This window comes from Vidua macroura, chromosome 12 (assembly GCF_024509145.1).
Source record: "Vidua macroura isolate BioBank_ID:100142 chromosome 12, ASM2450914v1, whole genome shotgun sequence".
NCBI classification, from domain to species: Eukaryota; Metazoa; Chordata; class Aves; order Passeriformes; family Viduidae; genus Vidua; species Vidua macroura.
Genome location: NC_071582.1, coordinates 12,321,174 through 12,345,260, shown reverse-complemented (window position 1 = coordinate 12,345,260; position 24,087 = coordinate 12,321,174). Strand labels below are relative to the sequence as shown.

General features: G+C 39.9%; 1 protein-coding gene across 3 annotated transcripts; it reads right to left on the bottom strand.

Annotated features, from left to right (window-relative positions):
• Positions 1-983: 983 nt before the first annotated feature.
• Positions 984-20,524, bottom strand: GABPB1 (GA binding protein transcription factor subunit beta 1). 3 transcript variants are annotated; one of them, XM_053988485.1, is made up of 9 exons: positions 20,421-20,524; positions 13,846-13,953; positions 12,877-13,044; positions 12,216-12,410; positions 11,013-11,124; positions 10,516-10,629; positions 8,668-8,853; positions 7,647-7,762; positions 984-2,777 (listed from the first exon to the last, which is right to left on the bottom strand). In XM_053988485.1, the coding sequence occupies exons 2-9, from the start codon at positions 13,951-13,953 to the stop codon at positions 2,625-2,627; spliced, it is 1,152 nt and encodes a 383-aa protein (XP_053844460.1). In that variant the 5' UTR covers positions 20,421-20,524; the 3' UTR covers positions 984-2,624. The 3 variants fall into 3 exon arrangements, with proteins under 3 accessions (XP_053844460.1, XP_053844461.1, XP_053844462.1); XM_053988486.1 differs by having other exon boundaries at positions 20,357-20,514; XM_053988487.1 differs by lacking the exon at positions 20,421-20,524 and adding an exon at positions 14,287-14,561.
• Positions 20,525-24,087: the final 3,563 nt, after the last annotated feature.

Here is a 24,087-nt window from a genome sequence, read left to right as displayed (position 1 = left end):
AGAGTGAAACTATATAGTAAATATTTCATGTAACATATACCCTGCACTTTAGCTCAAAGGTGACAGTTTCATTGACTTAATCTCTTGTTCTGTGCAGAAGAGAACAAACAGCAAGTCCTGTTTGGAGCTAAAATGAAATAGCTGATAATGGATTACAGGTAGGGTAAATATTGCCGGTGATAAATAAGGATTTGTTATAGCTACGCTGCACTCAGAAGGGTTTTGTCATGGACAATGAGGAATAGAATATTTGCTCACAGGAAACAGAATTAATAGAAAAGGTTCATTTCATTGTGTGCTGCCAACATCTGCTGTCACAACCGTGGGAAAATCTCCACTTGGATGTTGCCACTATCACCACTCAAACAGTGCCACTCTTATCATTATTAAGAAATCAGAGATTACACTGTTGTTAAATTTGTGGGATGTGAGGACACAAACATTATTTTGATCACAAAATAATTCATTGGAGCAATGCCTAAGCAGCACATTTCCCTTGGCTAACTGGTTCCTCAATCTGTTAATGATGTAATGGATAGTTCCTGAAAAAAATCCCTAAAATAGAGCAATTTCCAGTTAACCGCTGCACAGGGTTTGCTTCAAGTCCTAGTACTAGCCTGATAATGTCCTTGAAAATAATTCTTCTAATAATTTTTCTTCACCACCACAGATTTCCCATTTTTATCTTTCGATTATTTTTAGCTTGAATTTGCCAATCAAAATCAACTTTACCAAATATATAATAATACTAAGATAATTAGAATTTTTCCTATCTGCCAAATCTATAAACCCAAGTCAAATTTTGACCAGTTTGAAAAGTTTTGTACAGTGCAATGCAATTATTTCCCCATTCCTCCCTCCTACCATTTAAGGCCATTTTATACCCAAAACTGGTTTTTCATGTTTTTCCAGATGTCTAACACAGAACAGCTTTGACCTTCTCATTCACACACAAACCAATTGAATAGATTCTACACTATATATATGTGGAAAAGATATTTAATTGTAAAATAGAAAAAGTAGGCCAGAGTACAGTTTTAAGGGTAATTCTTCCGTGTACAGTATAGATAAACCAGACTTTTTGCTTAAGTTTATATAAACAATTTCATAAAAGCAGTGAACATGGAACAACAAAGCAAAGCACAAAGAGTTTTATCTTACAAAAAATGGATCTGCACAGTAGTTCAAAATTTAATGTAACACAGCACTGAACAATCTTAAGGCAGCTCAGTCTAAGCACAGGACTAAAGCCAGGAACTCCTGAGATCCATTCCCAGGTGACCACAGGTTCACGTGGTGGTAAGCCAGTCATTTAACACTCCCTCATGTTGCACTTAAACCAGTTATAAAATTGAGACAGTAACACTCACTTACCTGCCTCAGGCAGAGCAGTAAGGGTTCTTTAAAAGATTTTACAATGCTCTGAAGATGTAACGTGCCATATAAATTTTAAGCATAATAGATCACTGCACAGACACACACAAACACAGTATCACAGTGAGGAACAATGATGCCGGCTAGGAAGAGCATCACTACAACATAAAAAAATTATTCGTCCAATTGTGTAATTAAAATGCAAAAGTCCGTTAAAAAATGTATCACCGAAGTAATTTCAAGGTTATTGGGGAAGAGAGATCAATAGGGATATTCTAAAATAGCTAGTATTTGTGTTCCAGTGGAGACGTTCTTTTCTACTCATTACTGAACTTTAAAATGTTTGTACAGGAAAATCGTAAGACACACAAAGTGAAGTTTCAACACCTCCACTACCAAATTTTGCCTTTTAATATGTAAATTAAGATACTTTTTTGTTCTTCTTAATTACAAATTACATTCTTCCAAGAAATATACCATCCACAATAAAACTGGCTGCTAGCTTACTTCAAATGACCTATAGGCTAAACATTTTTCTCATGATTTTTCTCATCTTTGCTGAAAAATACCTATGCAAGATGTATGTGTAGAAATTATAAAAACATGCAGCATATGTACAAACTGAAAAGTTTAAAAAATATTAGCTTCATATACATGTAAATCTACTTGGATATATCTGAAATTAAATATAAAAATTTCACCACCTAAAATAAAAAAAAAAAAAAAAAAAACCCAAAAATGGTTTTCAGAGAATCTGAGACAACTACTTAAAGCTGTACAAAGATTTCCACCTGGAAATGTCTTATTCAGAGAAGTTGAGCTGTTATCATGTAGAAATAACTGTTAATTAATTTTGTCACATAATCAAATTTCAAATTGTCAGCTTAAATCAACATCACCCTTAAAACTGTTCTGTTTTTCAGAAGTTAGATTCATACTAAAATCAAAAATTTCACAAAAACATTGGCTTTTCATGTTTCTGGATCCCTTCAAAAAGATTTAGCAACTCATTTTGAAACTGTAAAAAAACCAACTATTTACAGTATTTAATTTTAAATACTTTTCACAATTTCTAAATTCAGAGTTTTTATGTTACAAGAAATCAATCAGAGCTCACGGCTTAAGTCCAGTTATCAACTTGTAGCATCTTCTCTATCATGAAATCCCATGGCTGTACCTATAAAGTGTACAGTTCAAGATTGTACTGCAGGTTTTGAAAGTAACAGGCTTTGCAGTGTGTTCATTTTTTATTAAACAGCTTCTTTATTAGTCTGGAGGCGGTTCATTGCCTCTAACTTCTGCCGATAGGCCTCTGCTTCTTGTTCCTTCTTTAGAAGCTGCTGACGATATTTTTGTGCTTCTCTGTTTGCCTCATCCAGCTGTTTCTGAAGAGTTTCTCTTTCCTATTAGAAACAGAACCAGCAATATTTTGTCAAAGAAGTATCAAATACAAGCTAAAATGGCAAATACTTTTCCTTTACATGCAGTTCAAGTGTTATCAAGGGTATCATGGAGAAGCTGTTCAGTTCTGACTCGAGCAAACCTGTATGAATGCTGCTGTGCAAATTAGACCCCAATTATCAAGGAGCCAATTCCCCACACAGGGCTGGAAGTGTGGAGACAGTAAACCCGAGTCAACTGTGCTGCAAAGGTGCCATGCAAATCTTCACCAAAAAAGAGCTAAATGAAAAAAGCGGAAGCGTGGTGATTAAATACTAACAGAATACATTAACATTTCTCCAGTCATTCAATCTAACAGGCTTGTCCCTTGCTGTTGTATATCTAATTAGACAAGAAAAATGACAAGCTGTTACCTATCAGCCATCCGCACTGGAGAGTGTCAGCGGCCCACTGACCAAAGCATGAACCTAACTGTTTCTGAACGGGGACTGATACTCTGCAATCCAGAGGTCTAATTACATCCCCAAGGACACTGTATCTTTATGAATTAACAGGCAATTAGCCAGATAAGCTTTGTTCCTTTTAAAAGCAGCTAGTAAAGAAATTCTTAAGTAACTGCAGAAATGCTGCATACAAGTTTGCTGGGGGTGGATATAAAATGGTATCCAAGCAAAATGATATGGGAAATGCCACATCCTCTGAAGCTGCCTTAGGAACTAAGGAGAACACATTTTCATCTCCAGTGATGCAGGTACTGGCATTTTGTCTGATGTTGCTCTGAGCCCAATTGAAAAAGCAATTTGCTTGGGAAATAGTTTTGTTTTGATCAAATATTCAATCAAATACCATTTCATTGAAGTGCATCATACTTTTATGAGTAAGGCAGTATTGGATTTAAAATAATTCTTTCCACTGTAGTTGTTAAGCAGGAACAGTAAGGAAGGTTGCCAGAGAAACCAGCCATCTCCCAGAGAAACAACTTATCAAAAAACTGAGGACCAGTGAAAGCAAGTTGTCTTTTCACCATATTCCCATCTGAGCAGTTCAATATCACACTCCCATTTAATACCTCTAACAGTTGTTAGAAGTTTCAGTCTCCTACACTCCCCTAAGAGCATCCCTATTCTTCTCCTCTGATGCATTCATGTATTTTCATGATCAGAAAAACACAAAAATACTCTGCTTCCCTTCTACTTGCTACTGTCCTCAGTACTTGTCACAGTCACATTCAGCAATCACATGTCAGCTGAAATGTGCTTAAATACAATGCCAGAGGTGGTCAGATCATTGCTAACAGCAGCACCTGAACAGCAAAAACAACAGGTGAAGGAAATTATATTAACAGATTATAAAGAGACTAGCTAGAACACAGAACAAACTCCAGTAAGTGCAACTTGATTTTCCAAGGGATTTTAAGAGCTGAAAGCTAGGGTTTGCTTCATTTGGAGCATATGCTAGTAAAATGAGAGCTCATCTGATTTTGGTTACTTATTTGAAAAGTTAGGCTTCCACCTCTGAAAAACTGGATTCTGCTTTTAAGGCAACTTTAAGTATGGTCAGCCCATCTTGCAACTAGCCTGGCAGATGGCAAATGAACAGCCAAGCCTACACCTCAGAGGATCTGAAACACACCAACGATCCTCCAGCACCAGCCCAGCCAAAAGTTCTCTCTGTAGAATGAGGGGACCAACAGCTTATGTAAAACAGCCTCATGGATTAGAGCCTTGGTGAACAGAGCTACAAGACAATTCCCAGGGAATTAGTCAAAACAGTTGATCCTTCCACATGTGGAAAGCAGCCTTTCCTTTTTGAGGGCTGGGATGTACTGAGCTGGGCATTAGCTATCCCATGAATTGGTCTCAAAAAAATCATCAAAAACCTAGTACTGTCAAGAAGCAAAGCTGCTCTCTCTGCTGGCCTGCACAGAAATAAGAACCTTGGTAGTTCACTGGCAAGAACTCCTGTGGGGCATTACAAACAGCAAAGGGCTATCCCTGCTATGGAATGTGTGCAAACATTTGGGAATGCAATCACTGCTGTGGAGTGGGGGCACACTGCAAACATTTGAGGGTGGGGAAGTTCTTGAACAACGTTTTAAGAGTATTTCCCACAGAAGAGAGAACTAGAGCTGTGTACCCAAAAGTAGTACAGCACGTTAAGGAAAGGGTAGGAAAAAATGGAAAAAACCCAAGTCTCCAAGGCAGGGCCAGAAGATAAAACCATTATCTACTAGACAGACTAGCAATTCAAAGCACATAGGTTAGTCCAGCAGCTAACAGGTGTAGTTTTCAGACGGTCACAGTCCCAACAAACAGAATGAGTTCAGGAGATGAACTCAACTATTCTGTGTGACGAGGCAGTGGAAAGAATCCAATGCTTCTGGAGGAGCTACCGTGGACTCAGTGGTCAAAACCGGTTCTCTAACTTTGACATCTAGAATAGAGAGGACATTATCTCATCTACCAATTCAATCAAACCCAGAAAGTGCTCTTGGAACATTCTTTAGAACACAACCAGAAGTGTTCCAGATATCTGGAGTTCTTTTGTATCACCTACCCAGATAAAACTCAAATTAGAGGATGCTCAGTGCTCTAAAGAAATTTTCCATTTTACCAGGGAATTTTCCTCATACATGTAACTTTTCATTGACAATAGGAACACCATTCTTTTAAACAACCACTCTTTTAAACAACACAAAGACACAGGATATGAATCCATGAATGTAATTAGTTTACAATTATGATTATTTTTTAGTATAATCAAATTATTTTCCTGGTTCTAATGCATGTCACCTTTCAAACATGGAACATGGGAGAAACAGTCAAATTAAAGAATGAAAATAAAGACCATTATGTGTTAATGAATTATGCATGAAAATGAAAAACAGAGTATCTGTGTGACAGGGTTTTTTTGCTGCCATCCCATGTTTAAAATATCAAACTGCTTAGGAAAACTGCTGTCAATCTACAAAATGAGCTGAAATGTCTTAATGGACCCAGAATAGAAAATTTAAAAACACCACTACAGCTTTAGTTGTTCCACAGTACTTTCACAGGAAAGGTTGTCACCTCACATGGATGGGAGGATTTTCAACTACAAAAACTTCCAAACTACAGTAAACTGTTCACACACTATGAACTTAAAACAGCAGGAAAAAAGCATTCAGCCTTGAATCAACCTTTATAATAAAATAAAGGAATTAATTAGAGCGATGCAAAAAAACCAAATGTTTTCTGTATTTCCACATTCTAAAATATTTTTAAATACTTTAATGAGAGGAAGGGTCCCACTCCAAATTTAAATATCTACCACTGTCTGTGATGAAGAAATTTGAAGTGAACCAACTTTGTGTGCACTCCTTTAGTAGCAGTATCCACTACTACTAAAGTAAATTAGTACCATAGCCCTGTGAACCACAACAAGGCCCTTAAAGACAACTGGCCTTCACACAGAGGCAGAGGTCTGCATGTGCATTTCCAGTTGTACAGGCAGGGACAAGAAAGTCATCAAAACTTCCACTTAAAAGTAACAGACCAAGTAACTCATCTAAATCAACTTCTTTCAATATTTGAGAAATATGTTTCACATATATAAATAAAACTGGTCATCCCCTTAAAAGAATTCTTGGTATTTTTACATCAATTATCTGTAATTAAGAACAGGTCAATTTATCCCTTAACCAATCTGTATTTTTAAAAATTAATTTAACAGAATTACTAGAATACTTAAGGAAATGTAATTTCCTTTATGAATAATTCAGGCAGATTTTTAAAAGTGTGAACAAAAGAAATGCTTTTATTGTAACAGTCATACATTTTAAAAAATGCAGCAAGAAAATTTCAACTGTCAGGATAATCTGTAATGACCACAAAGCTGCAAAGGCCAGAAGTATTTGATGCAACAACTCAGGGACACGGAAAGTAAATGAAGAGAGGTGGTAATTACTGTTATTGGACATGGATAACATATAGCACATACTGTACAACAAAAAGTACTCAATTAGGCACAATTTGATAATATGAACAGAAGTTGGAGAATACAACCTTTGATAAATGAAGTATCATGGAGTTGACAAAATGAAAACTTACAGTCTAGTCAAAGCAGACAGCAATTTTCATAAACTTTTGACCAAAAGGGGTCAGCACAGTTAGAAGTAACAGGAAAAGGAATGAGATGGTTGACCTTTTGTGGCTAGTATAAAAAAAACTACAATTTTAAACTGAACAGCTACATTCATTTATCATATAAAAAGGAAAGAGCTCTCAACATTTTTAGGTCTTTTGCAGTATAGTTTTTAAAAAAACAGATGGTGCAAAGTTATGTAATAATAAACTGCTTCAGAATTAAAAAAAAAAAAAAGGCGGAGGACACCACACAGATAAAAATTAACAAACACAGAATCTTACTGTTTCACAGTTCCATCAACAGTTATCTAGATACCATGAATGGAAAGGAAACATTGCTTAAAATGATCTCACAATCAGAAGCATGTGGCTGTAACAGAAGGATGAGGGTACAGTGCTCTCATTCACTCAGAGCGGAAAGAGTCAAGTCACTCGATAACGTATCAGCACCCAGTTTTAAAAACCAGCTAGTGATCTTCAAGAAAAACAAAAAGAAGTTCTCATATACCTGAACAAGTGTCACTTTTACATGACCCCAGGATCAAGCAAATAGCCCTCCTATTTTCTTTTTACAGCAACTTTGTAAAAGATGAATTTCAGTTACAGGAGAGACTCAACAAGTTAAATGTTTTCACACACTTCATTCTGTGGTAACACAGAAATTAACCTCCTGAACAATACAAAAACCATAACCAGATACTCAGTCCTGAACACTGTTCAACACAGATCACGTAATATACTCCTTACTTCTATTTCTGCAGACTCCACACGATTTTCAACAATCTCAATGCACTGTCTCTTCACTGGTGGTTCTTCACTTATTACAGTTTCTTCAGCAATGTCTGTTGCTGGAACTGTTAACACTGAAAATGTATTTGTACATGTAAATACATTTACTTTAAACAATATTTGCACTACATAAAACTCATTTAAGTAATTTTATTAACAGCAAAAAATGCAGATATTTTTGCTTGTGAGAACACAGTTATACAATAAAGTGCACAATAAGCTCAGAGTGAAAATCTACTAAAAACTTTAGTTGCTTGTATGCTATTTAAGGACTTTAAAATTCCTCATTATTGAAGCCTACAGTACTTAGCTCTGGAAAATCACTGGCATTTTTCACAGAGTAAACAGACATGACAGAGAACTGCAGCAGAGTCACCAGCCTGTCAACTCTAACTTCTGGAGCAGACCATTTATATAATATTTCTTGAATAAATACAAATCTTGCTTTTGTTTTGATTATACACATTAAGTAATCTAAAAATCCAGTAATTAGCCATGAATAAGAAAATCAGGATTCTCAGTAAAGTCATACTCTAATTCCTGACACAGCCATCTGTAAATAAATGTAACTGTCACCTCAGTTGCTATCTACAGCCATTCACTCATATTGATAACAAGGTGTACTAGTTCAGGCAGACTGTGAGCCAAATTATTTGCCTCCTATGTACAACTCTTCAACCTTCACACTGCGAATCCTCATGAAGAAACCAGAGAAGGATTCATTTTTATCTAAATAGTGCCAGGGGATCTTTAAAAGAAACCACCCAAAGCACACTATCAGCTTCTACAAAGTTCATATGGCCCAAAAAAAGTTGTGTCACTCTGGCTTCACTGGTTCTGTCAGTGCTGCTCTAAAACTTCAGGTCCAAGCTATTTGCACCTAAAAAGTCATTATTATTATTATTATTATTATTATTATTATTATTACTGTAGCTAAAACAGTTCCTCAAGCTGGAATCATATACAAGCGTGTACTCACCTTGCTGCCCATCTGGCATGGTCACAATAATGGGTTGCCCTATCCCACTGGTTGGAATGGAATGCAGGTTACCCAGCTGAATGCCATCTGTTACTATGGTAATAACCTGCTGACCTCCAGAACTGACCACTTGCTGAATGGCCCCATCCACAGATTCTGCAGTCACAACTTCTTCTGTGGCCACAACTAGCAACAGATTAGTAAAGGAATTAAGTCAATTTATAAATGAAACTTTTATGATTTCAAATGCATTTTCGTACAGCTGAGAAAACATTTATTCCATGGCTTTCATAAGTTGACCCCCTGATGAATACTTTACTATATATTTTAAATAGAGTCTTTCATCAGGCCAACATAAAGCACTCACATTTTGACATATACATGCAACACCATCCTTGCTCAATATAATAGTATCGATATACTCCACTCAAAATTGATGCTTTGGGGTCAGTGTTAACAGGTCAGCAAGAACAGCAGCTGCTTTTAAGAATACAAAGAACTTCTGCATTGTACACAATGGACTAAGTTACACTAATAGCAGAATAAAAAAAGAAAATTAACTTGTGATACTACCTTGAAGTTACTTCTCAACCAATGCCTTGCCACTGTATGTCAGGACTCAGCTTGGATTTCTCTAGATAATATAATGGTCTTCAAGATGCTAACAGACTAAAGGACCCCTAGAGAATCTTAAGTTTTGTCTGTACTCCATGAGTACTTCAAACAACTTTATTTCTTATACAAAGTACGAAACAAGACTAAAGGAAAAGTTCTGCAGAGCTGACATTCTTACACATTTGAAGAAGAAAGATAAAGCTTAAGAAGTAAAAAAAACCTTGTATGTATATAATTTTGTAGGTAAAAGTAAAAAATTCCAGCTTAACTATTTCATATCCATGATTCAATGAGTATAAAGCAGTGAACTCTCACAGTTCAGTATCACTTCTACAAATCAAGGTAGGACAAGGAAAGCCTGCATTCAGAACTACAGCACATACCCCAGCTTGCACTGTATGCTGCAAATGGAGTATTGTGCTACCATCCAACAAGATGCTGAGACAAAGAGCAAGATCACTGGTAGCACAATCAAGGAAATTCAAGAACACTAGCTCTGTATTTTATTTTCAATTTGTCAGGGTAAAAGCAAAGCCTTTGATTTAAATAACGGACATTAGAGTGTTCTCTATCTACAGAGATGAAATTAAAACCCTATAGACTGTGTTGTGATGTTCAAGATGATAGAAGGTAGATGAAACTCTGAAGCTTTCATCTTTTAAGTTAATTACAATATAACATACACAGAAAAATCACTCTGTAGTTGAAATAATGATTGCAGACATTGTCTTCTGAAGATCTTTATGTTTAGAGATTACTGTCCTATAACACTGCTTAAATATTCACAGTGTTTATTCAGGAAACCAAAACAGCAACTCCCACATGAATAAGTGGTGTTGTACTGAACTTGATTTGGCTTCCAAGTACAGGCTCAGCAGTAAGAAAGACCACTGTCACAAAAAAGTCCAAATTGCAACTGCCAATACCGGGTGCTGTGGCAAACAGCTCTGATCTTTCAGTGTCAAACTCAGTGTTGGGTTTTAGTTCTGGAAGGAAACATTGCCAGAACTTCTTCAAACTTTGAAAGAAAAGGGAAGATTTTGTCTAAAAAGAAGCTATTCTATATAAAAAGAAAAAATAGCCCATAAATATGGTCATTATTCCTTCCTTGCTCTCCTTCCTTATCTATACCTATAGAATCATTATTTACCACAGTACTTCACGTGTTGAAGGAAACTTGAAGTTATGTACTTTAAATTTATTAAATTAGTCTAAATGATTTAGCTTTCTAACCTGGTGTTTCTGAAGAATTAGAGAGTGGAGCTGATGCTTCTGCTAAAGCTGCCAACGTAGCTAATACTGATGTTGATGAATTTCCAAACTGTACAGCAGACACTCCTGTTTCATCTAGAAGGATGAAAAAAAAAAATAGCTGATAAATTTAAAACCAGCAAAGTCCCTTTTTCTATTTTTATTGCACTGAAACTTCTAGCACACACTCCATTTTCAGCAGCATTCTGCAGAACCAAAGTGCTATTCTAAAGTGAAGTTTGTTAAGCAAATACAACTTCTGATAATTTATGTCTGTGAAGATTGTTGTTTTAGGTATGTACATATTTACAACACACAAAAAACACTGATGAGAAATATGGTAACTATTCTTATCACTGTTTTTCCTCACACCTTTTCACTAAATGGTGAAAATCAGTGGAAGTATAAAATCCCAGTAGCTATCCTTTAGGCACCTAAATGCCTGTTTTATTTGGATGTATTTGCAGAAGATACCAGACCTGTTAGGTTCACCACCCCTCCAGGTCCGATGATGAACTGCGGTGTGGCTGCGTGTATCGTCACAGTGTCCGGACTCTCGGGATTCGTATTGATTTGGTTCTGCATTGCAATCTGGGACACAAAGGTAACATCATCAGTCCAACTGCAGGTATAAAGGAGTTGTTGACCTTGTTTAAGAGCTAGAATTCTTGAATGCTTCACACAAACAAGGAGGCTCTCCCTCATTATACTCATGCAATACACATACATTGTGTCCTACCTTCAAGTACATAAGAAACTTTTTTTTTTTAGTTGAAATCTGAAGACAGAAAGTCTATTGGCGTGAAAGAGTTTAACAACACACCACTACTTCTCCCTACCAGTTATGTAAACAATGAGAATAAGGCTCTTTTGCAGATATGCCAGCTCACTTATCTAAAAGAGGAAGCCTGAAGAACCGAGACTGCTGGGGCAGATACACGTCAAGAAAAGCTACTCTGACAGCTTTGCAATTGCCCCGAAATGGACGTGGCAGTCATTTTGTCTTCCTATGAATTATTACTAACTTCTGTTTACTGCACCCCTTCTGCAGTCGGGAGGAGGCTAAAGGAACACACCAGAAGTTCAGACATTTAAAGACATAGGGAGGCTACAGATTTATACAGTGGCATAATGATGTTTTTCATTTGCTTTACATTCTTTTCTCAGTAAGATTTATCACTTCATTTGCCTTTAACAAAACTATTGGACAGGGAGCACACATTTCCATGGAATTATCTATTAAAATCAATTCTCCAACATTTCAATCTTAGCTTTTCTAATTCTGGAAAAATTGGCATCTCTTCTGTCCTGTCTGAACTTCAACTAGGAAATTAATATCCATATATGAAGCTAACTGAATATTAGGGGATAGTCAGAATATACTGCCAGAGAAGGGAGTTCTTTTTTTACACCTCAGTTGTAAAGAGTCCACCTACCTCTGTGTATTACATCACTCAAATTTAAGAAAATAAAGAATACTTATCCTTGACTTTGTAGGTGGTGAAGATGTTCTTTGACCAAGTAATGTCTACTAACATTAATCTCATTTCATGTAAAGAACTAGACTGGAGTGTGGCATTATCAATATATGGTGTCACAGCTGCTACAGTAAAAGCTTAGTTTAAAACATGTAATCAAGTACTTTGCTGCAAGTTTCCTTAACATGAGGAATTAAAAGTTACCTGTAATATTTCTGCAATGTCTTCATTTCCATTGTCTACTGCAATATCTAATGCCGTTTTGCAAAATTTACTCTGAGCATGAACATCTGCTCCATACTTTATCAAGAGTTCTACAACTTCTTGGTGGTGATGTTCAGTAGCCCAGTGAAGTGCAGTCATTTTGAGCATGTCCTTTGCATTGACATCAGCACCATGCTACAAACAAGATCATTGCATAAATTATGCCATTAGAAACATCTCAATTAAATAATGCTGGTCACAGAATGAAGCCCTAAATTGCTTTTCTCCATGAGGAATGCCCAGTTATCTTACATTTACACATTTATTAGAAGTAATTCAATCTAGCTACCAAATACATTATTTACCTCGAAAGTATTAGAGATACTCTAAAGCACATCTTATTTCTAAAATCTATTACTAAACACAATATCAAATTAGGGAGTATTATTATTTTGAAACAGCAGTAAATAATTCACCTGAAATCATGATGATTTTAATGTAAAATAGATTACAGTTCAACTGGAAAACAAAGCTCCCAATGCACACAGTTTAACTACTCATGTAATTTCAATTATGGTTTCATGACTAAAAGCAAATTGCAAGTATCTGATTGTACACCATTGCAATAACCCCACTTCAGACTTGTTTCAGCACTTCGTACCTTAAGTAAGACTTCTACTATGCTGGCATGGCCTTCTGATGCTGCCATATGTAATGGAGTTCTGTCCACTTTGGTTCTGGCATCCCGACTCACCCCTGCTCGCAGCAACACTTCTGTGGTGGAGTAATGTCCGTACTGTGCTGCTAGATGAAGTGGAGATGTTCCCAACTGTAACAGAACACAAAACATGCAGATCTAACAGATGTCAGTACAAAGCATTTCTTCTTACTCTGAAGATACCAAACCCAGGTGTCAAGCTGCCACTTCAAAATCATTTTCCCTTGTAGTCTCAAGGAGAGGAGCTGTTGAGGCTTTTACAGAATATGAATGGGGGAGGGAAGTTTGTTGTTGCTTTTTTTTACTCTGTTTTTTCTGTGTTTTTGGCATGTAACATTTCAAGGGGCCTAACTCCATTTTTAGTGTTGGTCAACAGGGACCTTTGGAAGTCAATTAAGTCCAACCTTCTGCTCAAAACAGTTTATTTGGAAGTTAGGTCACTAAGCAGATTAAGGCTCTTAAGAGCTTGTAAATGCCCTAGGAATTTTGGGTACTTGACCTGTCTCTACAACTTACTCAAAAATCAGCACCTCCAGAAGACAACTCAGTACCCCTATATCAGGGAACTCTCAGCTGCACATATTAGGACTGTTTTCATAATTCAGACCTCTTCCTATACTAAGTGCATAAACACAGTAACTAGGAGGATGATTGCTGCTTTTTCCCATTAACCATTCCAAAGTTCATCTTGAAAGTCACCAGAATGAGCTCATTCACAGTCTGTTACTAAAATCAGTAGGAGGTCATATGAAGAAACAGACAAGTTTAATTTTGAATTAGACATTAGATTATGTGAATGAAGAATTCCAAGGAGAAGTGTAATATAAATGCTAAATTGTAAGAATAGTATTTCCTTTTTCAGGTGAGAAAAGTAAGATGATTTACTTTCTCCACTGCAAAAGTTTTCATTACCCAGTCTGTGGTAAAAGGTGCTCCATTTGCCATCAAAATGCGAACTTCATCATCTTGACCTGCTCGTGCAGCTTCTAAAAGTTTCTTTCCCAAATCTACTAGTGACATCTAGTGAAGAACATAAAGGAATATAAAGACAAAATAATAACATTAACACTATTTTAAATACATACATGTTACCTATTTTTTTAAATTCTTATTTCTGAACTACTCTGAGAAGTTCAGAAACTGGAGTTGGTATTTTAGCCACGAGAACAAGCTTTATTGATTGCAATAAGCAGTCTGATTTTAGAATTACTTTTGCCTGTCAAACAGAACTGATATCAGTGTGAAGATTTCAGTATGACAATGCTGCAACCATTGTAGATGTAAAGTTAAACAAAATTTAAACTGAACTGGATGAACATTTCTTATAGCAGAAGGTGGTTTCAAAGCTCTCACCTGATACTGTAGCCTTCTGCAGCTTTGTCCAGCTTTCAAACAGTTCTACATCATGGCTGCTATGTCATGCATCCAAAGGCACTATATCCACTTATCCAAAAAGCCTACGTGTATTTAGGAGGTACCACCATGTAAATGCACTGAGATAGGTACGAAACACAACACCTTTCTGACATCTTATCCATCACTATTTTTGTTCACCCTAAAATATAATTTCTGTACCCCCAGATGCAAAATGACACAATAAGCATATTATTGTACTACATACAACATATACATTAAATAAAACCTTTGCCTGAAAAAATATTACTGCCCGCTTTAACTGTCTACAGTTACTAAAAACATGTGAAATAAAAAGTTTTGAGACATGACTGCGATACTAGCTGAAAAACCTTCACATCATGATTGGATAACGTCCCTTTTACACCAAGATTCTATGTAATACTTGCAATAATATATGTAGACAAATTACACCTGTTTCTGTTGCATCAAAGATTTGCTACAAACACAACTTTTTAAACTCGCCCCATTTCATACTTGCTATTAAATTTGTTTGGTAAAAAAATTAGAACTAAACCATAACCTATGCTACTAACCAAAAAATACTACTGCTAACATTTTAGTATACCTATAGCTATGCTTTCCACTACCAGGATGCTAAAAATGGAATTGCTTTCATCAGTTTAGTCTCCAGTCACAAACAAAGTTAAGCCTGTATTACTAATAACAGCAGTTGTGAGGCCAATGTCCTACATAAAGTGAAGAGAATATCAGTCCAGGAAAGAAATCCCATTAACATACAAATCTATTACAAAAACAGTATCTTTAGAAATTTCTCTGTACCTGGCTCAACTGGCACATTGCTTAATAAACTGAAAGCTGTTGACTTTGGAAAAAACTAGAAAGGAGACCAAAATACTGCAAATGCAGTACTGAACACATATTGGTAGGGCTGTGAACTAGAGCAGATTACCTCTGTCTACAGAACTGACTGCAGGCAGCAATATTCCTGTCACCAAAATACTCCATTGTGTCCATCCTTCTGGTACATGTGAACACATTGATTTGTCTCCAGCCAGAAAAGGGAAGAGAAGCAGGAAGGTGGCAGGACAGGACAAATACTAACAATGGGAAAAGGAAGGAAAAAAGGAATACAATCAGATGCAGAGGAAGGGACAACAGCTGTCTCTTTTCCATAAAGAGCAAAAGAGAAAATCTAGGGAAGATCCTAAGAAACTGAATAAGAGAAAAGCTGTCATACCTGTTAAAAAGAGACACTAGAAGTAATAATACCAAACATAAGGCAAGATATGGCACTTGAAAAGTGCAGCAGTGAAATGAAGGAATAGAGCACTCCCTTTAAATGGCTTTTTTTTTTTTTTTTTTTCCAGTGGGGATTGCAAGTTAAGGAGGAAAAGTATGCTCACAGACAGACATCCTTTTTCTTTTGGTCTAATACCACCACATCAAGGCCCTCAGAAGCAAAGGAAAGCTGAAAGTTAATTCAAAATACTGAGGTTACAACTAGCTCAGAAAGACAGCTATCCATTTTCCATTTATTTTTGGTTTAAACAGCAGTAGAGCAAAGGAACTAATAAAACCTCATTTTGGAATTGCTGAATAATTAAGGCTGAAGGAGACCTCTCAAGGTCACGTAGTTCAATATCCCAGTCAGAGCTGGCCCAGGGCTCAGACCTATTGAGTTTTGAATGTCTATGAACATCCTACCACTTCTTTAGCCTCATTCCAGTGTCCAACCACCCTCATGGAAGAGTTGCCTTCCGTATATATTCATCTTCCCCCACTAACCAAAAAGACACTCATGATAACAAGTTATACTTGATGTCTGTTAAACTGAATTAAATTAGCCTGTACATTTAACAGCCTATTCAGAACCCACTGCACACATCTATACAGTACTGAATGAACTGCAAAGCTGTTATGAAAACCCTATGCAGCAAAACTCAAGCCACCCCCCAAAAAAAATGAATTATGGTGGCCTGCAAAATACCAGTCTCACTCCCAGGGGATGTTAGGGACAAACTTCATCAGAGCCTCCCTGAAATCCCTGAATTACTGTGGAGCACAATCAATGAAAGCACACCAGTTCTCTTCCCAATGCAAAACTAAATAGCTTTATACTACACTTGATAAAAAAATGTTCCAATCAAGGAAAAAAATAACCTTTCATTACCACAAATTCCTTACATTAACCAACACTCTCTTGGTTGCTATAAGGTGTTTGTATTTTAAACAAGCACAAAGCATCACACAGGTTGGTATATACCTCACAATGTACAGTTTTTACTTCAGTTAAAAGAGAAATTAATTATGTTTCAGTTCTCATGGGGTACTTGGAAGCATGCTTGGGCCATCTAGTGGAAAAGTGAAAAAAAAACCCACAAAATTCCACTGTTCAACTAAAATAATAAAAATCCCATTACACGTCACTAATGCTCTAACAGCAGCAAACAAAGATGCATTTCCAACAAAACTCATGCACGTTTAGTCACTTTTAACCAATGAATACTAGCACTCACAACATTTCTGAATAGTCAACCCAAAGCTGATTTCCACTTGGCAGCCCATTCCAAGGACTGGTACTGTAAGAAACCCCCCAGTGACAACATACCCAACCTCCCCCACACTCATCCACAGTCCTGGGACAGAGCAAGAAGGGTCTGCAGAGTCACAACCTCCCATTCCAGAAAACCTTTCCAGGTGCTCTCTCAAGATCGCTCAGCAACACTACAATAGTGCAGTGGTACTATCACAAGCAAGATACAATAATACATTTAAAATTGAAATGAGATTGCTATTTCAAAGAGCAGTCTGCTGCTACTCCACAGTGCTAAAATCAACTCTGCTGAACAGTGTTTGAGGGTTCTCTTCACTGTGTCATTTCCATCAAGCTCTGCTAAGCGTGACAGCTGTGTAACACTTTGCATGAAGACTTTTTTGGAGAATAAAAACATCACTGGCTCTGAAATAAAGACTTGAGACTGTTGGAGTTACTCTTATGGCAATGTGATAATGTTTTCAGACTTCTAAGAGCTCCTACACAAATGTGTGAAGAGAGGGTTTTGTCTACAACTGAGTAAATAGGGAAGAGCTTCTGCTGGGTTTAGACTTCTCTGGTTTAATCAGCTCCTGAACTTCCACAGTACTGCAATGTATTCTGCACAGTATCTTAGCCAGATGCCACAACTAACTGGTAATTAAAAATAACATCAAATTATTATTGCTATTTTACTTATGTTCAAAGGAAAATTACACTACTTTTTTGCATCCATCTTAGATTTAGGTTTTTATACACTCTATAAAACTCTGAAGATCACAGTGTTACCAGAAGGGTGTAGAATAGCACTCAACAGGAGTTTAGGTGGAACTGTGTGTGAAATAGGCTCCATGGGAAGCAAGTGGAGCTAAAAACCTGGCAACTTGGGACGCCTGGCTACCACACCACAGTCTACAGACAACAGAGCAGCAGACTACTGCAGTCCAAATTAAAATCAAGTTTGGCTTAAAATGTTGCAGCATCTCTCAGAGTGGTGTCCTGCCCCCAAGAACCCAGACCTGTTCCTCTTCTATCACTGCAGTGCTGAGCATCAGCTGGTCAAGATCAACAGGCCCAAAACAGCTATGACAGAACATCTGGCAGCACGGAGATCTCCCAGCCCAGCGTTTGTCCCAAGGTGCACTCCTGAAAGGGACATGCTTACTCTGGAGGAGCATGGACTGCAGCAGTGCAACTTATCAAAGGTACTCGAATCAATACACGCCGTGTCTCTGATAAGGATGTCAAATCACACAGTTCCATTAAAGGCTCATTAAACACTTTTCCCTGCTCAAGTGACAGATGGCAGAATTGCACTTAGAAGATGGCTAGAGACCCATCATCTCTCACATCCATTACATCTGGAAAAATAACTTCCTTTCAGAATGTCTTCTTCTTTCCAGTACTTAAGGAAAAACCAATTTAACCTGCTTCCCCAGACCCAACCTTCAAAAATGCTACCACCCTACTGATTTCAACATCTCACAGTATTACCAGAAATTCAGAATAGCCCTTTCTAGCTAATTTCATGTGCCTGTCCATACCAAGGTCAATAATATTTTGAAGTACAGCATAGAGTAGCTAGCATCTCATGAACACTCTGGAATCATTTTAACGTACATATCAATTACCAGTGATTATAGCAACTTACATGGAAAAACTCAAAAAGTTCCTGTCTGGTTTCGTATGTGAATCAAACAGCTTTTGACAATGATTTCACAAGCAATACTTCAAATATTAATAAAAATGTAATAGGCTTAGACTATCCACATTTCTATCATGACAGTGAAAATTACACCAATATGCTGATTGCAGTCAGCTTTAATTCCAGTGCTTTCTGCTTTCCTCCGACTGTTGTGTTTGTAATTAAATTCTCTCTAGTTTGCTTGAACAGTAACATGACCTTCATGTCAGACATGCATCAGATGAAAATACCTGATCTGAGAAAAGCAAACATTGTTGCATAGCTTAGTGGCAAAGACAGCCAGGCCTGTTATTAATGCAGGTCTGGTCTCCTATTAGGCTCACACATTAACTTAAATAAGCACCAATCAACAATGAACTCAAATAACTCAAATAAAAAAAGGTTTTTCTACATCTTTTTTTATAAAGGAGAGCACAGATTTGGCCACGATTTGTAACATCTAAAGAGTGTTATGCAACAAGGGTGAACCATTGACACCCAGATTTGGACTGGCACTGCCAACAAGCTACACAGTTTTCACAAATAAATTTTGCACTAGATACCAAAAAGCTTAATTTGCAGCAGGTGTGATTGACATGAAGAATCCAAGGGCTTGTGATGTAGCCTTTGAACTGTACGACAGCCTTAGGAGACCGTCTCAGGTTGATTAAGCTTAAAAATACCATGAAATAAAATTCATCCACCTCCTACCAACAACATCCATTTTATCATGAGGAATCTTCCTCGACAGTTTGTGTCTGGCATATAGGCCTAAAAAAAAAAATCCAACTAGAAAACAAAGTGTTTTCAGCGAAGAATGTAGGTCATGAACAAGAGTCTCTATTTAGAATATGCTGATCTGCCACATATACTCTTAACCTTACTCACATGGCACAGTTATGTTCCCTTACAAATATTTGTATGCATACAAAATTCAGCTAACTGCACAGTCTTACTAATAGTTCAGAAGTAACGAGTAACTTAAAATAGGCTGAAGAACTACAGGGTATGCATTCACAACTCTGAGCATATTTAACTCTACTATGAAGCATTCGCAGTTAAATCAAAGCCACCTTAGCAAGCATGTTAAAGGAAAATACACAAATGCCTTAAGAACTACCACAGACGACTTCCTACAGGGGATTTCACCGACGTGCCACCAGTGTCCCACCAACGGAAACTACTTTGACTATTTGGGGAAATCAGAAAAAAAAAAAAAAAACGACAAAAACGACAATCGGCACTAACGTATCGTATCCCACTTTTATGCTCCCATCATACGCTTTATTAAGAGTCCAAAGCAAGAGTTACAGACTCCGGGTGAGGGGCACTGCGGAGGGGAAACCGCTCCCTTCCCGCCCGAGCCGCCTCTCCCCAGGGCACCTTTGGCGCCAAGCTCGCGCACGCAGCCCCGCCGCCTCAGGAGCCCGGGCCGCGGCCCCACCGGGCCCCCCGGCCCACGCGGGGCTCGGGACCGTGCCCAGGCGGCTCACACCGCGCTGCCCGGCGGAGAAACCCGCGGGACGAGCCGAGCCCCGCTCTGCCCCTCAGCTCCCGGGTCCCTCGCCGGGCGCGTCGCGCTCGCCCGCGCCCCGCGGGCCGCCCAGGCCGCCGCCGCGGCCCAGCGCGCCGCCCGCGCCCCCCGCGCGGCGGGGTCCCCGGAAGGCCGGCCGGCCGCCCGCTCTCCCCGACAGGAAATCCTGGCTGGGCTGGGCGCTGCGGAGGGAGCCGCGGCGCCGGGTTCCGGGGGAAGTGGAATTATTTTTTACCAGCGAAGAGATCAACTTCCACATCCGGTAACAGGGCCCTATACAAAGGCACAGACTGACCTGGAAAAGCTTGGCCGGCCCGGGGGGGGTGAGGGAGAGACGGGGCGCGGGGACGGGCCCTTACCGTGCTGCCGGCCCGGCCGCCGCCGCCGCCGCCGCACCGACCCGGGGCTCCGCAGGCCGAGAGCCCCACACGAGAGTCCGCGCCGCGCCCGGCGGAGGGACACGGCGGGCGGAGGGGAGTGGCGCGGCTCCGCGCGGCTCTGCCCCGCCGCGGGCGCGCGGGCGGGCGCGAGGCGGCGCGGGGCGCCCCGGGCGGGCCCGGAGGGGCGCCCGGCACTTACCATGGGCGCGGGAATTACCTTATTAACACAGACATCGAGGGAAAAGGGGCGCGCGGAGGGATACGGCCTCACCGCCGCACAGCGCGCATGCGCGCCGCCGCGGGGAAAGGCGGGGAAGCGCGCGCTGGAGGGGCCCCGCCATGTTCCGTTCCGCTGCCCGCCCGGCGGGGGCAGGGCCGGCCCCGCGCTCCCGGCAGGCCCGGGTGGCCTCCCTAGAGGCAGCTTATGGAATAAGGACAGGGGTCGCTATCCCCGGTTACTCTGTGGCACAGGATGCTGGGGCTTGAGTTTCCCGCCTCTTGGCTGCTGGGGCTCTGCTTGTGCTCCCAGGTGAGGGTGCGCTGTCTGAGCATGGACTTCTCTGTCTTGCCTGTCTGAGGCAGGGCTTTAGAGATAATCACGGAATCAAATCGGTTGGAGAAGGCCTCAGAGATCATAAGAGCCCAGCGTGTGACCCAACACTATCCTGGCAGCTTAGAGCAATGGACTGAGTGCCAGGTCCAGTCTTTCCTTCAACACCCCCAGGGACAGTGACTCCACCGCCTCCCTGGGCAGCTCGTTCCAGTGTCTAATCACCCTGTAAAGAAATCTTCATGTCCAACCTAAACCTTCCCTGGTGGAACTCAAAACTATGTCTTCTTGTTCTTGCAATGGTTACCTGGGAGAGACCAATTCTTTCCCACATGGCCACAACCTCGTATCTGGGAGTTGTAGAGAGTGATAAAGTCACCCCTAAGCCTCCTCCAGGTGGAACCCCCAGCTCCCCCAGCTGCTCCTCATAGGACTTGTGTTCCAGGTCTCTTACCAACTTCACTTTCTCTGGACCTGCTCCAGCCCCAAAATGTCCTTCTTAAGTTAAGGGTCTGAGAACTGGATTCAGTATTCAAGGTGTGACCTCACCAGTTGCAAATTTGAGGAGGCTACACTTTGGGATCAGAAATACGACTTGATAGGATGACAGCTCCATAATAGTCTTCAGTTGTTGCTGCTCTTTCAGAGGGCTCTGGCCTTCAGTCCCAGACTGGTAATGAACCTGACAGCCCAGGCCCCGAAACATTTCTCTCCCAGTTTTATTTCAACAATGCAAAATGATTGTGCTCCCATTCTCCACAAAGCTGCTCCAAGTCATATATCTGCTACTGTGAAGCATGGATCTCATAATCATCCTTCAGGAAAACATACCAATGACAAAATTCCAGTCTGTTATTTTGGAGATTATAATACCCACTAGATCATTAGAGGAATACTTGTTATAACACTGTTTACAGAGCCATTATTATTTGCCTTTGACCTACCTAATGCAGCTTTGTACAAAATACCAATAAAAATATTCCAAGGAGTAACCGTTCCTTTCTGTCACCTATGGACTGGTTTTTCTGGGCATGCTCAGCCAGAAGGCGGCACTAGAGAACAAATCCAAACACCTCGGGGCTGCCACTGGTCACCCAGGGCATGGAAACCTTAAATCCAACCTTCAGCACGTTCCTTGTTGGCAAGTGTCTGTGTCTCTCAATAAAGAATTTGCATGTCATGTGATGGCTTTTCATTTACCCAGTAGCGGTAGACACAAAAAATGTTACAATGTCCTCACAGGCGTGTGCCAATAAAACAGGAACACTGATGTTAGCAGCAGTGCTACAGAAAAGCCAAACTTTCCATATTAATGACAATCTTTCATAGAGGTGAAAAATTTAGTCCATTAGCACTGTATATCAATTTTCTTCATTATGATCACAAAATAATCATGTCTAGTTTTTTTGTGGTATTCACCAAAACTACATGTAAGAGAGAGACATTGGATGTCTGATGTAGGCAAGTCAGAACACATTTCAAATCTGTAAAGTATAGTTTCTATTTTACCCTGCTTTAGGAGATGTACATTTTTTAAGCTAAATAATCTAATACATTCTACTAAAAAGCACACCAATTTCTACTAAAATTATTTTATTTATTTAATACTGCTACACAAGAACATACGTGCTGATAGGAAAATGTCTTCTAACCTGAGGCAACCACAGCATGTTATAACATAACCAACATCATTAGCATGTTTTAACAAGCTCTGGAGTGGGATAAAGATAATTGCACAGGCAACTCCTCCCCAAACACTTTTCTATATATGGCTGGGGTTTGCCCATACAAGTAAAACCAAAGATTGTATCGTGCAATTTTTTCATATAAGAGAAACAATAAAGGGGTTCTCTGAGTCCAGTTTGGACAGCAGTGAGTATGAGTGTCAACATTAATTTGTACACATCCCAAGCTCCATCAGTGGACTTACACATCCCAAGCTCCTTCTCCATCAGTGGACTTACCCCTTCCATCTTGTCATAACTTTCTGGCATCACTCACCCTGGCTAAAACACATAGAGCAGGTCTGGAAAAGGCACAAGAGTGTGGTGTTATTAATATTCAGTTCAACTTAGAGTGTCACTAGATGACAGATAACTAGGGTGACATTAGAGTTGTTGGAATCTATTGATTTACTTTGTATTCACCTTTCTGCACTATATAGAAGACAGAGCACTGTTCTCATTTCTCCCAGAACCTTTCACAGGCCTGAGCACTCACACACACTGCAAACTACAGATGGAGAAATTGTCTGAGCCTTTCATGTGCCCAGTACCAACCAATGTTACTGTAACACTAGATGCTGTGATATAGTTCAGCTTCCTGGACAAGGAATTAGAAGTATTTTGGAAGGCTACATGGGGACAGGCATCTCCATGTTTTCTAAACTTCCCTGTTTAGGCTCCATGACCTCCCTGTTCTCTAAAGTCACTGGTGGAAACTGCTCCAGCTCACAAGACATTTCCACTGGCAAAACTGAGTACCAGGTTGAAATGTAGTTGTTGAATCCTCTCACCCTCCAACACAGTTAGGGGACAGGCCAGGACTGTGGCAGCACAGAGCATCTCCTCCATTTGTATAAGATCTCCATGGCATGACCGGCCTCTTCCCTTTTCCCAGCATGACTGTACCAGCACGTCCACACATACCTGCCATCCCTGAGATGCGATGCTTGTAGTAACACAAGATGCACAGAAAACACTGTCATCAACAGAAAACTTGGAGTGTCCCCTATCAATCCAGGTTTCTCTAAAAATAGGATATTTTTATAGAGACGTCTTGTGTTTCCACACCAGATTGCACAGTACAATGAGCCAGCTTAACACCCCATACAAACGCTGGGATGCCCTACAGAACGTGACAGACTCCAGAGCTCTCTCTTACTGCCTTGGCCACAGTAACAAATCTCCCGCTCCCGAGACGAGGAGCCACGGCCGGCGGGGCAGCAGCCCATGGAGGCTGGCAGGGCACGGCAGGTAACCTCGCCCTCCCTCGGAGCGCTCTCCACGGCTGGCGGTGGGCGAGGTCACCGCGTCTCCCTCCCCTCACACGGCCCCCGGAGCCACCCCAGCTCCGAGGCGGCTCCGCGGCGGGTGT